General features: G+C 39.1%; 1 protein-coding gene across 1 annotated transcript; it reads left to right on the top strand.

Moving 5' to 3' along the window:
- The first annotated feature begins 7,585 nt into the window (after positions 1 to 7,585).
- mat2aa (methionine adenosyltransferase 2Aa) lies at positions 7,586 to 13,627 on the top strand. Its single transcript, XM_072455395.1, has 9 exons — positions 7,586 to 7,698; positions 8,971 to 9,048; positions 9,160 to 9,282; positions 9,749 to 9,861; positions 9,934 to 10,077; positions 10,684 to 10,902; positions 10,974 to 11,156; positions 11,719 to 11,852; positions 11,929 to 13,627. Exons 1-9 carry the CDS (start codon positions 7,623 to 7,625, stop codon positions 12,029 to 12,031), a joined length of 1,173 nt encoding a protein of 390 aa, XP_072311496.1. The 5' UTR covers positions 7,586 to 7,622; the 3' UTR covers positions 12,032 to 13,627.
- Positions 13,628 to 15,460: the final 1,833 nt, after the last annotated feature.

Here is a 15,460-nt window from a genome sequence, read left to right as displayed (position 1 = left end):
CCAAAGGTGGTGGAGAACGACCGAGCCAAGGCCCTCTGGGACTTCCAGATACAGACAGACCGAATGGTAATGACAAACCAACCGGACATATTGGTGGTCTCAAGGGTCAGAGGAAAGCCGTGGTGGTGGACATTGCAGTAAGTGATGGCAACATCAGGAAAAAGGAACATGAGGAACTGGAGAAATACCAAGGGCTAAGAGAGTAGCTGTACACACACACACAAACATACATACTGGCTTTATTGTGGGTTAGCACTACTTAAGACCTGGTTTAGAGCTATTTGGTACTAGACTAGTCCTTAGCAAATGATCTGCAGATTTACTTACCTGTGCTTCCAGACTAAAGTGATGCTCTTCAATCTTTGACTGATTGTATTACAGACATAAAGACGTGGTTGGGGCAGAATTTCCAGAAGACAGAGTACATTTTATTTTGTGATTCTGTGTCTAATTTTGATAACTTGACCTTCATGATAAAACCGACCGTAAGGAATCTTCGGGTTGTTTTTGACAACAATTTTAAAATGGACAAACAAATTGACATTGATTGAAAATTCTTGAAAGGACTATTCATGCTTTTATCAGCTCAAGAATAGATTATTGCAGTGCATTTTATGTCTGTGTTTCCCAGTCGCCCTCAGCCGGCTTCAGCTCGTACAGAACCAACACCAGACGTCAGCACATCGCCCCGGTTCTTTTTGCTCTCCATTGGCTTCCCGTTTCTTATAGAATTGATTATAAAATGTTACTTTTTGTTTTTATAGCTCTAAATGACCTTGCAGCTTCTTATCTGGCCGAGCTTCTGTCTGCTCAAAACCCAAGCAGGGCTCTAAGGTTGACCAATCAGGCTTCTGCTGGACGTCCACTGAGCCAGGCAGACTCAAAACTTATTCATACAGACTGGCTTTTAACACTTTGTAATGTAACGACACTTTGACACTTTATTTTGTACAGTTTGTTTTACGTAGTTTCATGTTTTGTATTGCCTTGATTGCACTTTGGTCACTTTGAGTGTTGTAAAGGGCTCTCTAAATAAAGATTGATTGATTGATTGATTGATTGATTGATTGATTGATTGATTAGTCCAGTCCTTGTTGGATTGGCAATTTTGCAAAGCATTTTGGAAGTTATTTTTCACAAAAATGTAACTAAATTTATTAAAACTGTCGTTACATTAGTGGCATGTTGTAGACCTCTGGCTCAGAGGCCTTGACCTCTGACAATTAAGTTGAATAGCCCTGCGCTAAAGGCTAAACTGGCGACATGCGCTAACGAGCACAGCCCATTGAATTTGATGAACCTCCTTCTTGCTCCCTGGGGGCTTGTGAAAAAGGTGACGTGGTCACAGATAACTGGAAACTTGTTAAGTTACAGCAACAACAGTTGTTTTTGACGTCCCATGTGCAGAGGAGCCCAACTGACCAACTACTGGCTGTTGTTGGCAGATAACTAAAGCATATTTTATGTTCAAAATATTTATTGCATTTTCCACAAAAAAAACTACAAAACTAGTTATACGTACATTAACAAATTTAACATCAAATTATCCATCTTTTTACATTACACAATCATGTCCCATTGCTCAGTCAGCACTTCATTCCCTAAATTGACCCTCCCCAACCGCTCCTTCCACATTTCACAAGTCACTAGTCCAATAACAATCTGAACACAGGTTTTTCTTAAACAAGGGTCTTGACCCTTGACCCCCAGCTGATTCTGCATGAAGTCCAACATCCATAACCCGTAAAAAAAACGTTTTTGAAAATACCTGGGGCATTTTGACACTTCCAACAACAAGATTATTTCTCCAAATGCCAATTGTATGGCCCTTTAACAGGAATTGTATTTTTCTATTGAATACATATAACCAGGACTTTGTTGATAGGCGTTTGTAAGAATTGAGTCCCATCTATTCTTCAAATAAACAACTAAGATACAGTATCTGCCACATAGTTTCAAGGCTTTTCTATTACTAAAATCATTTTTGACCCTTGTGCACATATTTTACCATTTTGAAGCTTCGGTGTGTGATGGGTGTAGCGCAGAAGCAGAAATATCTCCACCAGATTCCTGTGAGCAGACACTTTAACGTTTTTAAACAATCTCATTTAAAGACATTTGTAGAAGAAGTCACCATGCTCCCTCTCTCTTTGGTAGAAGGTCGAGTAGTTAAAGCTGCAGCACTAATGTCAGGTTCTCAGTCAGTGTCGTAAGTTCGATTCCTGGCTTCGACAACATTTGCTGAATGTCCTCCCTTCTCCAAGTAAGCCTCCATATTTGTTTTCCTTATTTCCTTCAAACTCTGACGCCCATGTTCCAGGAGCTTTTGGGCCCTTGATCCCTCTCCAAACATTTGGCTAAACAACGGCAGGAAAGAAGTTTGGCAGAATTGTCTTGTCACACGTTTTGACATATATTTGCCTTTCCATTGACAGAGGGATCATATAAAAGATCCAAGTCAGGTAAAGTTTGCGTCATATTCACAGATTCGGACTTCCGAAGAATAAATGCCTTTGCAGATCATTCACATACAAATATACTCACATTTAAACAGACGAAGTATAAGGGCCAACTAAGGAAAAAAATGCGCTGCACTACGAGAATAAAATCATTAATTAATGAGAAAAAATCCAATCCATCTGTGGAGTCTTCATTACACAAACACACCATCGCCAGGACGTAAATGGCGCTTGGTTAAAAGTGAATACAAAAGCCCACAATAGATGTCGATCTTTATAATGCGGGTCTTTTAGACATCACAAACAATAATTTCCCCGGTGCAGTGTCACATGTCAGGTCCTGGACCTGTAACATGACGTACTCCGGTGTTGGTGCTCGTGTGTGTTGGAGCTCATGCCATGATGTATGGATGATGTATGGATGATGTATGGATGACGTATGGATGATGTATGGATAATGCGTGTGCGTAAAACATATCGCTTTTAGGCTGTGCCAAACACGATCTGGGCGTCAGGAGGAGCTGAGAGGAAACGCAGACGAATGTTGTGTGTTTGTGTTCTGTGTGTTTTACTGAGTTTGTCCAAGGGATCACAAAAGGTTAGAATCCGGGCATAAAACTTAAGTGCACACAATGAGCACGTGAGAACAGTGACTGAGCAAAGTGCCCACGTAGACAATCAACTTAGAGGAGCAGAACACATGTGAATATAACAGCGAGGCTGCTCCTCCTGTCTGCGGGCGGCTGTGGCGCGGAGCACGGCTGCTGTTTGAGCCCATGATGCATTACAGGTACATGGAGAAAGTAAAGGTTTATTCAACTGTCTGTGAATGATGCGTAACAGGAAAGGTGCTGCTAAACTGCAGTGTCTTGTCTAGTAATAAACACACACGTAAGACATCGTTTTAAAGGTCAGGAAACACTTTAACATCTATTTTAGGCTTTTATGTAGTTCTAAACTGTCAACTCATCCAAGCCCGTTCTTGTGCGTCCTGACGTGGGGCTGAAAGTGAACTGCTCACGTCACTTTGAATCGGCCCCCAAACTACGACTTTTCTCGTTAATTAATTACTTTTTTCTCTTTATTTAGTGACTTTTTTCTCGTTATTTAATGAGTTTAATGTCGTTGATTTACGACTTTTTTCTGACTTCGACTTTTTTCTCATTAATTAACGTCTTTTTTCTCATTCACAAACTGTTGGATAAAGGCTTTACTTTCTCCATGATGTACCTGTAATGCATCATGGGCTCAAACAGCAGCCGTGCTCCGCGCCATAGCCGCCCGCAGACAGGAGGAGCAGCCTCGCTGTTATATTCACATGTGTTCTGCTCCTCTAAGTTGATTGTCTACGTGGGCACTTTGCTCAGTCACTATTCTCACGTGCTCATTGTGTGCACTTAAGTTTTATGCCCGGATTCTAACCTTTTGTGATCCCTTGGACAAACTCAGTAAAACACACAGAACTCAAACATCCGTCTGCGCTTCCACTCAGCTCCTGACGCCCAGATCGTGTTTGGCACAGCCTAAAAGCGATATGTTTTACGCACACGCATCATCCATACATCATCCATACATCATCCATACATCATCCATACATCATCCATACATCATCCATACATCATCCAGATGCATCATCCATACATCATCCATACATCATCCATACATCATCCAGATGCATCATCCATACATCATCCATACATCATCCATACATCATCCAGATGCATCATCCATACATCATCCAGATGCATCATCCATGCATCATCCATACATCATCCATACATCATCCAGATACATCATCCATACATCATCCATACATCATCCATACATCATCCATACATCATCCAGATACATCATCCATACATCATCCATACATCATCCAGATACATCATCCATACATCATCCATACATCATCCATACATCATCCAGATACATCATCCATACATCATCCATACATCATTCAGATACATCATCCATACATCATCCATACATCATCCAGATACATCATCCATACATCATCCATACATCATCCATACATCATCCAGATGCATCATCCATACATCATCCATACATCATCCATACATAATCCAGATACATCATCCATACATCATCCATACATCATCCATACATCATCCAGATGCATCATCCATACATCATCCATACATCATCCAGATGCATCATCCATACATCATCCATACATCATCCATACATAATCCAGATACATCATCCATACATCATCCATACATCATCCAGATACATCATCCAGATACATCATCCATACATCATCCATACATCATCCATACATCATCCAGATGCATCATCCATACATCATCCATACATCATCCAGATACATCATCCATACATCATCCATACATCATCCATACATCATGGCATGAGCTCTAACACACACGAGCACCAACACCGGAGTACGTCATGTTACAGGTCCAGGACCTGACATGTGACACTGCACCTGGGAAATTATTGTTTGTGATGTCTAAAAGACCCGCATTATAAAGATCGACATCTATTGTGGGCATTTGTATTAACTTTTAACCAAGCGCCATTTGCGTCCTGGTGGTGGTGTGATTGTGTAATGAAGACTCCACAGATGGATTGGACTCAGAGCAGATCAGCTTCAGAGCTTTAAACATACAAAACACAGCGCTATTACTGGACTGTACCATTATGCAACACTGAGGGGGGAGCACGTAACATGGTGCTGAAAGTGAACCGCGTATCTGCCTTTATTGTCTTTAAATTATGAGATTTTTCTCGTTATTTAATGAGAAAAAAGTCATTCATTAATAACTTTTTTCTCGTTAATTAACAAGAAAAATCTCGTCAATTAACGAGAAAAAAGTCATTAATTAATTACTTTATTCTCGTAGTGCCCCGCATTTTTTTTTTTTTTTGGGTTGGCCCTTATACTCCGTCGTACCAAGCGACTACAACCTCGTTTTTAAAAATCAGATGCGTATTTTGGGCGCAGTGAATTACATGGCTCCGAATGTAGCTGAGACGAGTGCTTAGGGACCGTCATCAAAAAGTAAAACCAAAAAAGGAAACGTTTCATAGCTGGAATGGAACATCAAATAGAGCGATACTATTTGAATAACACAACAACTGCACCATGATGGACCCCACAGCAACCTTCATTTTTCCATACGAAGCTTTATTTGTGTTTTATTTATGAAATGTGATTAAATATGATAATTAATATTCAATAGCTTTTTTATTATTGGATGTAGGGTCACCAAATGCACAACACATATCAATAATGTCACTATCTATCTACTACAACCATTATTTTACCCATCAGTAGATTAATACATTTATTTATAATTAATTATGGATATCAATCTTTAATAACTTTTTTATTATTGGATGTAGGGTCACCAAATGCACAACACATATCAATAATGTCACTATCTATCTACTACCAACTTTATTTTACCCATCAGTAGATTAATACATTTATTTATAATTAATTATGGATATCAATCTTTAATAACTTTTTTATTATTGGATGTAGGGTCACCAAATGCACAACACATATCAATAATGTCACTATCTATCTACTACCACCTTTATTTTACCCATCAGTAGATTAATACATTTATTTATAATTAATTATGGATATCAATCTTTAATAACTTTTTTTATTATTGTATGTAGGGTCACCAAATGCACAACACATATCAATAATGCCACTATCTATCTACTACCACCTTTATTTTACCCATCAGTAGATTAATACATTTATTTATAATTAATTATGGATATCAATCTTTAATAACTTTTTTTTATTATTGGATGTAGGATCACCAAATGCACAACACATATCAATAATGCCACTATCTATCTACTACAACCATTATTTTACCCATCAGTAGATTAATACATTTATTTATAATTAATTATGGATATCAATCTTTAATAACTTTTTTATTATTGGATGTAGGTCACCAAATGCACAACACATATCAATAATGCCACTATCTATCTACTACCACCTTTATTTTACCCATCAGTAGATTAATACATTTATTTATAATTAATTATGGATATCAATCTTTAATAACTTTTTTTTATTATTGGATGTAGGGTCACCAAATGCACAACACATATCAATAATGCCACTATCTATCTACTACAACCATTATTTTACCCATCAGTAGATTAATACATTTATTTATAATTAATTATGGATATCAATCTTTAATAACTTTTTTATTATTGGATGTAGGGTCACCAAATGCACAACACATATCAATAATGCCACTATCTATCTACTACCACCTTTATTTTACCCATCAGTAGATTAATACATTTATTTATAATTAATTATGGATATCAATCTTTAATAACTTTTTTTTATTATTGGATGTAGGGTCACCAAATGCACAACACATATCAATAATGCCACTATCTATCTACTACAACCATTATTTTACCCATCAGTAGATTAATACATTTATTTATAATTAATTATGGATATCAATCTTTAATAACTTTTTTATTATTGGATGTAGGGTCACCAAATGCACAACACATATCAATAATGTCACTATCTATCTACTACCACCTTTATTTTACCCATCAGTAGATTAATACATTTATTTATAATTAATTATGGATATCAATCTTTAATAACTTTTTTTATTATTGGATGTAGGGTCACCAAATGCACAACACATATCAATAATGTCACTATCTATCTACTACCACCTTTATTTTACCCATCAGTAGATTAATACATTTATTTATAATTAATTATGGATATCAATCTTTAATAACTTTTTTTATTATTGGATGTAGGGTCACCAAATGCACAACACATATCAATAATGTCACTATCTATCTACTACCACCTTTATTTTACCCATCAGTAGATTAATACGTTTATTTATAATGAAATATGATTAATAATAGATCCAACATAACAGATCCACGTGAGGGACCAGAAGAAGAGGAGGTTCACCCGGAACTCCGCCCGCTTCGGTCTCATCCTCATGACAGACGCGCGCGCTCCAGTCACCGTCACCGCCGCCACCGCACACGGGTCCCGCTGCCGCCGCCGCTGCAAGAGACACCGTGGACAGGTTTTCACGTCGTTTAGTGGCGAGTTTGCAGCTCTCCAACCCCCCCCCCCCCCCCGAGACTAGAATGAACGGCCACAACTGTGTGAGTGACGGCGACCGCTTCCTCTTCACGTCCGAGTCCGTCGGAGAAGGACATCCAGGTGAAGTGGCGCGGAACACGGCGGGGAAGAAGAGAGTGTTTTGATTAGCCCTTTATATCTCTGCGCTAGCTTCGTGTCATGTCGATGGTCGCGTCATTCGGATACGTAATAACATCGCGTCTACTCTTTAGTGTCTTTAGTCTACAGGAGGAGACATTTAAACATGTCAGTGGCGCTTGGGGAAGTTTTCAATAAGAACCCACGTGGCCCTGTGAAACAACATACGGGCTAGCACAAAGTTAGCATGATCACTGTCAATAGTCCAGATGAACAACTTTTAAACTGGCACTGTAAGATTGAGTAGCGTAGGTTATTCACATATGAGAATATACTAATATACCTGACTTTTATTATCAATGTGTCAACGCTAGTTTCCTCTGACGTCAGTCATTTGACGTCTGTCTCATGCCTTTTACTTTAGCTCACTTTTCTTCTTCTTTGGTGTTTTATTGCAGTTGGCATCCAAGTTTCATTACCGCCATCCACTGTAGTTGCACGTCTAGACTTTAGACTCGCTGTGTGGTACGCTACACGTGTGTATGACATGACATGACATATTCACATTGTTCAAATAGCCTCTTGAATCTAGTGTAAATGGCACACAGTGCAGCACATAATAGGCTTACCATTACTCCTACTAAGAGTGCAGGGCTCAGCCGGAGGAAAGCAGCAGATGGTACTCACAATTTACACACACTATGAGTAATCAAGTTGTGGATCTGGTTTGGACAGCCAATAAACACAAATAAAAGCATGTACTGTATTATTGGTGTTTTATATTGCACTACAAAACATTTAAAACATGCTCCCTTGCTCTCTCCACAGAACTGACATAACGCCTGCTTGTCTCCATGGCGATTACTTTTCCTCGAACGTTCCAAAGAATGTTATAAAACCGATCGAACTCCACTGTTCGCTGCTGCTTAAAAGTTAACATGATAGCACAAGCAGTGGGTCAAAGGTTAAGGAGTGTCTTAAACACCAACTGTCATGAATTCATTGCAATCAACAATTCAAAAGTGAATTGCCCAAGGCCACAACAACAAAGCTGCTTGAAGATAAAATCAAACTAAACTAAACTTAGATAAAAGATAACATTTTATTCTATCTAAGGTTATCTTATGGATCATATCTTCAAGCAGTTTTGTTGTTGTGGCCTTGGGCACTTTCCACAGTGAAGCACTTTACAAAGCGGCTTGAGAGTCAGTGCAGCTTTTCTGAAGGGGAATAGTTTTTGTAACACAATACATTTTCAAATTGTTGTTTTCTCAGACAAGATATGTGACCAAATCAGTGACGCTGTGTTAGACGCACATCTTATGCAAGATCCAGATGCCAAAGTAGCCTGTGGTAAGTGAGCTAACAATAGTGATGCATGCAAATAAATTACCTAATGTATAGCTTTCTCTCTGCTCCTTGTAAGAATGTATCACCTATTGCACTTATAACCGTGTCTTCCAGAGACTGTGGCTAAGACTGGGATGATCCTGTTGGCAGGGGAGATCACGTCTCGAGCCAATGTTGATTATCAGAAAGTTGTGCGTGAGACCATCAAGCATATTGGCTATGACAACTCCTCCAAAGGTACAGGGACTAGAATCTGACACCAATGCTCCGAAAGCTAACGTGTCAAGTTTTTAACGTTTATTCATCTGAGAACATGCCTTAAATGGACTTGCCAGAATGTGCTTTGATGCCAATATAGAGCCTTTGTAGGTTTCTTGTGTAATTAGATGCTCTATATAACTACAGTCAGACATGTGCTGATGTGAATTATTCAAGCAGAGAAGGAGGAGCCAGATTCATTTGGTGAGTCATATGAAGAGTATATCTTGTGCGCAGCAGAAAGTTAAGGTAGGCCTGTCCAGTTTGCATTAAAGTCTGTGAATTGCACTTATAATACTTTTTATAAAAAAATATTCAAATGATAATAAAGTACTTTTAATTGATGTTGGTGACTATAAAACTGGGCTGTGTTTATCATTTCTTTTGATGTTAATACTACTCATTTTTTAAAGAGATGATAAAACATTCTGTGCTTCCTTCACAGGATTTGATTATAAAACCTGTAATGTGCTGGTGGCGCTGGAGCAGCAGTCGCCTGACATCGCTCAGGGAGTTCATCTCGATCGCAGAGAGGAAGATGTTGGAGCTGGTGACCAAGTGAGAGAATATTGAGCATGTTGAACAATTAAGATCAGGAATGGTTTGACTTATTTTTATCCTTTTGTTCAGGGCTTAATGTTTGGTTATGCCACAGATGAGACTGACGAGTGTATGCCACTAACTATTATCTTGGCTCATAAGCTCAATGCCAAATTGGCAGAGCTGCGCAGAGATGAAACACTTCCATGGCTCAGGCCTGACTCCAAAACTCAGGTGAGTGCGGTCAAATTATTTAACTTTAACTGTTCAAAATTACCTAAAGAAGAAATACTATTCTCTTTTTTTGGGAGTATTTAGTATTTAACTATAACTTGTTGTTAATTGTAAACCATAATACCGATTTTAAAAAAGCTAAATAATAGCAACAAGTCCATTGATTTTTTTTTTTTTGTGTTCAGGCCCTGCCTCTTTATAGGAAGCAGCAGTTTTGTTGACAAAAAGCAATTTTTTTCCAAAAAAATACAGCTCTTAATATACTAATGATGAAGAAACTACATTCATCATAGTTAGAAGCTCATGAAAGATTATGTATAATATGTCTCTTTTTTAAAGGTGCTGTCAAAATTGTACCATCTTAAAAAAAATCTTAGCTGTTCACTGCAATGTGTTTATAAGCACTTTTCATAACCAAAGGCCAGAATGAAGTTTACACGGTAAAGCCAACGAACATTATATCTAAAATTGTATCTATATCTAATATATTATAATATAATATGTAATAATTATTCTTTCTTCTTGTTATTGTTCTTATTGTTGTTGTTGTTGTTATTATTTTAATTTTATATTTATATATCATATTATATGTCTTCTTTGCCTCAGGTGACTGTTGAGTACCGGCAGGACCGAGGAGCCATGGTGCCATTACGGGTCCACACTATTGTGATTTCGGTGCAGCACGATGAGGCTGTGGGTCTGGAGGAGATGCGCCACGCTCTGAAGGAGCAGGTGGTGAAAGCGGTGGTCCCTAGCGGTTACCTGGACGACTACACCGTTTATCATCTACAGCCCAGTGGGCGCTTTGTCATTGGAGGACCTCAGGTAAAACCGGTGTCTTATAAGAGCATTAAAAGAGCATTTGACAGAGCTAAGAGCAGTCCACGTGTTTACAGGGTGATGCTGGTCTGACTGGTCGTAAGATCATTGTTGATACATATGGAGGTTGGGGGGCCCATGGTGGTGGAGCTTTTTCTGGAAAGGACTACACAAAAGTGGACCGTTCTGCTGCCTACGCTGCTCGTTGGGTGGCCAAGTCTCTGGTCAAAGCTGGGCTCTGCAGGCGTGTCTTAGTCCAGGTCAGAAATACTACAAACTTAAATTCCACATTTTTTAACTTCACACATATTTAATGTAGATTTTGATGCACTGTCTTGTTTGCCTTAACTGCCAGTCCCTATTGCATTCTGTTTCAAATTCAAAATGGTTTATACACCTTTTTATGATCTGGAATCAGACAATAAAGGGCATTTAAAAATAAAATACATCGCCTCTGATAATCCTCTTAACTTTGCTTCTGATTGATTCTGCACATATTCGCCCCCTTTCTCAGTCCTATTTTTAATCGTAAGCCACCATCTTTGTTTAGATACAAATGGACCATGCGTTTCTCTGATTGATAAATTTCTTCTTCAAATCTTGTTAATCCCGCCCATTTGAGATTGAGGATACAGGATATGATTCCAGACCAAAACAAAACGTGTGGTCTTGGCTGGTCAGGAAACGGTTTTGCAGCTGTGTTGAATAGAATTTTCTGTGCAGGTCTCTTAGGAAATAGTCTTTTTAGACAGATTTTTTGTTTATCGTTATAGAAACTGCTTGGAATTGTAAAAAACAGAAAGCCCCAAACTTGTGTTTTAGGTGTCCTATGCCATTGGAGTTTCCCATCCTTTGTCCGTCTCTATCTTTAACTATGGAACATCTCAAAGGAGTGAACACGAGCTCCTGGACATTGTGGCAAACAACTTTGACCTGCGCCCAGGAGTGATCGTAAGGTGTGTGAGGCTGTTTGGATGTTTTTAATACTCATTAGATATCCATGTTTACTTAACGGGTGTTTTGTTCTCTAAGGGACCTTGACCTGAAGAAGCCAATCTACCAGCAGACTGCAGCGTATGGCCACTTCGGACGAAACCTCTTCCCATGGGAGGTGCCCAAGAAGCTCAAGTTCTAACGTGGTGTTTAAGGGTGCATTCTTCCTCTTTCACTTTTGCTTCTTTCTTTATTTCAAGCACAAGACCAATCACAGGCATCTCTAAATACTGGTAGTTTCAAAGCTATAATAATTATCTTGTATCTGGTGTCGTACATGAAATGTTAAAATCCAAGGCCAAGAACATGTTTAAAATTATGTCATATATATATAATGAACAATATTATATTGTCATGTCATATTTATACATTTTAGGGACTCCATAAATGTGAAATTTTTGGCTCAGTATTTGTGTGTTTTTCAGTTTACAACAACAAATGCAGCTTACATTTTAGTGGCACAACTATTCATCCTGAACTTAACATTCTGTGATCATTTGCTCTTGCAGAGCACACTGAGTCTAAAACTGACTCAGTAACAAAACTGAGTTAAAATCTGTGCTGTCTCTTCAGACCATATAATTCTGATGTTTTACAGAGAAGTCAGAAGCTGCTAATAATATTATGGTTTTGTTGAGCTGCACATGTGGGAGCTGGGGTTTGTCTCCTGAGGTTTAATGTAATAACCCTGTGAATGTTTGAGGTTAGTGTCCCACTGACAAAGATAGTTTCTTTTCTTCTCTTTATTAGATATACAAAGTTTTAGTTTAAATGTAACGAATATACAAAATTTTAATTCCATGGTAATATGACCACCGTGAAACGGTTGAATCATCCATTTGCCGATACCTGGAGTGAGTGTTTGTGTAGCTACAGAGACACCCCTCTATCCTTTGGTTTCAGTCAGTCATTTCCCCAATAGTGAACTTTAGAATAAACTGCATGTAAAGTTTCCCCCCTTAACAAACTAGCTGCACATAAATATAATGTCCTAATGCAGTGATGGGGCACAGATTAAAGCCTGTGATAATGTCGGGGTCAAAACTCTTATTTCTGCACAGACACTATGTAGCTTTAACACTGTTGTTGATGGTATACAATCAAATGACACTGCACTTCTGTTACAAACTGAAATGTATATTGAACTCCAAGACTAAGAACGTGTTTACTTTTGTCATGCTGTGGATGTGGCAGCAAGAATTTGTTCCAAAAATAATATCTTGCAGCTTGATATTCAAAATTATTTATTGTAACACATTTTGTCCTCCCATTGCATTTGGTCTTTCATGTAGTCACTAGGTGACGCTGTATTTGTTTTGTTTTGTGTCTTGTTTTGCCATTTGTTAACGCTTGGCTGTGGGCCACTGCTTGCACTTCTGGCTCCCCTGTGTGGCTCCTGGTGTGTACTACAGAGAAACTCCAGGGCCACCTTGGTGTTGCGCAGAGCATTTTACATTAAACTATCAGTTTACTAAATCTTGGTTTTTAAACAGTCCCTTGTCACTCACCCACAGGATCCGCAAAGAGCTGGTGTTTTACAGAGAAACCAGCTGGTTTACATGAACCTGTGTGGGGTGACTGCCGATTTGATTAGTTGACTCTTTAATGTTATGAAGTGCCTTTTTTGTTACTAAAAGTCCTCAAAAGTATTTTTAATCATGTAGTAACTAAATCATCTTTTAGAATCCTGTAAGTGACTTTTCGGAAAACCTTGAATAAACTGCACTCTTTAAACCACTTTGTTAATTTCCCTTATTCTCACACACACACACACACCTCTACACACACACACCTCTACACACACACACCTCTACACACACACACCTCTACACACACACACCTCTACACACACACCTCTACACACACACACCTCTACACACACACCTCTACACACACACACCTCTACACACACACACCTCTACACACACACACACACACACACACACCTCTACACACACACACACACACCTCTACACACACACACACACACACCTCTACACACACACACACACACACCTCTACACACACACCTCTACACACACACACCTCTACACACACACACCTCTACACACACACACCTCTACACACACACACCTCTACACACACACACACACACACACACACACACACCTCTACACACACACACACCTCTACACACACACACACCTCTACACACACACACCTCTACACACACACACACACACACACACCTCTACACACACACACACACACACACACACACACACACCTCTACACACACACACCTCTACACACACACACACCTCTACACACACACACACACACCTCTACACACACACACAAACACCTCTACACACACACACACACACCTCTACACACACACACCTCTACACACACACACACCTCTACACACACACACACCTCTACACACACACACACACCTCTACACACACACGCACACCTCTACACACACACGCACACCTCTACACACACACGCACACCTCTACACACACACGCACACCTCTACACACACCCTTACACACGCACACCTCTACACACACCTCTACACACACACACACACGCACACCTTTATAATGAAAAGGACAATTTCTGAAAAATCTATCTCAAAATTCAAAGAAATAATAGAGCCAATATTCAGTGACATGTCATGTGATCCTGCTGAGAACAGCTTTAGTCCCAGTTTAAGTGATCAATGTGTCGACTTGACCATGAATTCTCTGAAGTCTGCTCTTGACGTTGTCGCGCCGTTAAAACAGAAGGTCATTAGGCCAAAGCGCGCCTCCCCATGGTACAACCAAGAACTGCGTTCACATAAACAAAGAGTTAGAAAGTTAGAGGGATTATTTCGTCGCTCACACCGAAGAATCCCTAAAAGCTTGGAAAAGTTGCCTGCTGTCCTATAAGCAGGCTCTGCGTAAGGCCCAAACCAGATATTATTCAAATCTAATAGAAGTCAACAAAAGTAACACTAAATTCCTTTTCAGCACTGTAGCTAGGCTAACAAACTGTCACAGTGCAGTAGAGCCCTCAATCCCAGCTACACTTAGCTCTGATGATTTCCTCCTATTTTTTAATAATAAAATAAAAACAATCAGAGATAAATTAGATGAAATTACCCCCGCTATTAGCCCTGAACTAGCCCAAGCTGTAAATCTAACGTCCCATATAAATCCACTTGTAAACTTAGAAAGGTTCACAGCTGTTGATCAAGCAGAGATAACTTCAGCCATTATGTCCTCTAAAAGCTCAACTTGTGTCCTAGACCCCATTCCAAGCAGACTCCTCAAAGACATTCTTCCCCTAATTATAGACCGTATTCTTACTATAATAAATACTTCACTCCAAAGTGGCTATGTTCCACAGTCCTTCAAACATGCAGTCATTAAACCTCTTCTGAAAAAGCCTAATCTAGATCCCGACCTATTGGTAAACTACAGACCTATTTCAAATCTTCCCTTCGTCTCTAAAATCCTTGAAAAAGTTGTAGTAAAACAGCTTTGTCGCCACCTGCAGGACAATAACTTATTTGAAGTTTTCCAGTCAGGGTTCAGAGCCCACCACAGCACTGAAA

Source organism: Eucyclogobius newberryi, unplaced genomic scaffold, assembly GCF_026437365.1.
Source record: "Eucyclogobius newberryi isolate DKJ021-1_F unplaced genomic scaffold, fEucNew1.0.hap1 SCAF_2, whole genome shotgun sequence".
Lineage (NCBI taxonomy): Eukaryota > Metazoa > Chordata > Actinopteri > Gobiiformes > Gobiidae > Eucyclogobius > Eucyclogobius newberryi.
This window is presented reverse-complemented; position numbering and strand designations above follow the sequence as displayed.

What these genes read in the sequence shown, in the direction of transcription:
- mat2aa (XM_072455395.1), top strand. Translation starts at nt 7,623, where the DNA reads ATGAACGGCCACAACTGTGTGAGTGACGGCGACCGCTTCCTCTTCACG. An exon ending in CGTCGGAGAAGGACATCCAG is followed by an intron (nt 7,699 to 8,970) that starts GTGAAGTGGCGC and finishes TTGTTTTCTCAG; the next exon opens with ACAAGATATGTGACCAAATC. An exon ending in CTATGACAACTCCTCCAAAG is followed by an intron (nt 9,283 to 9,748) that starts GTACAGGGACTA and finishes CTTCCTTCACAG; the next exon opens with GATTTGATTATAAAACCTGT.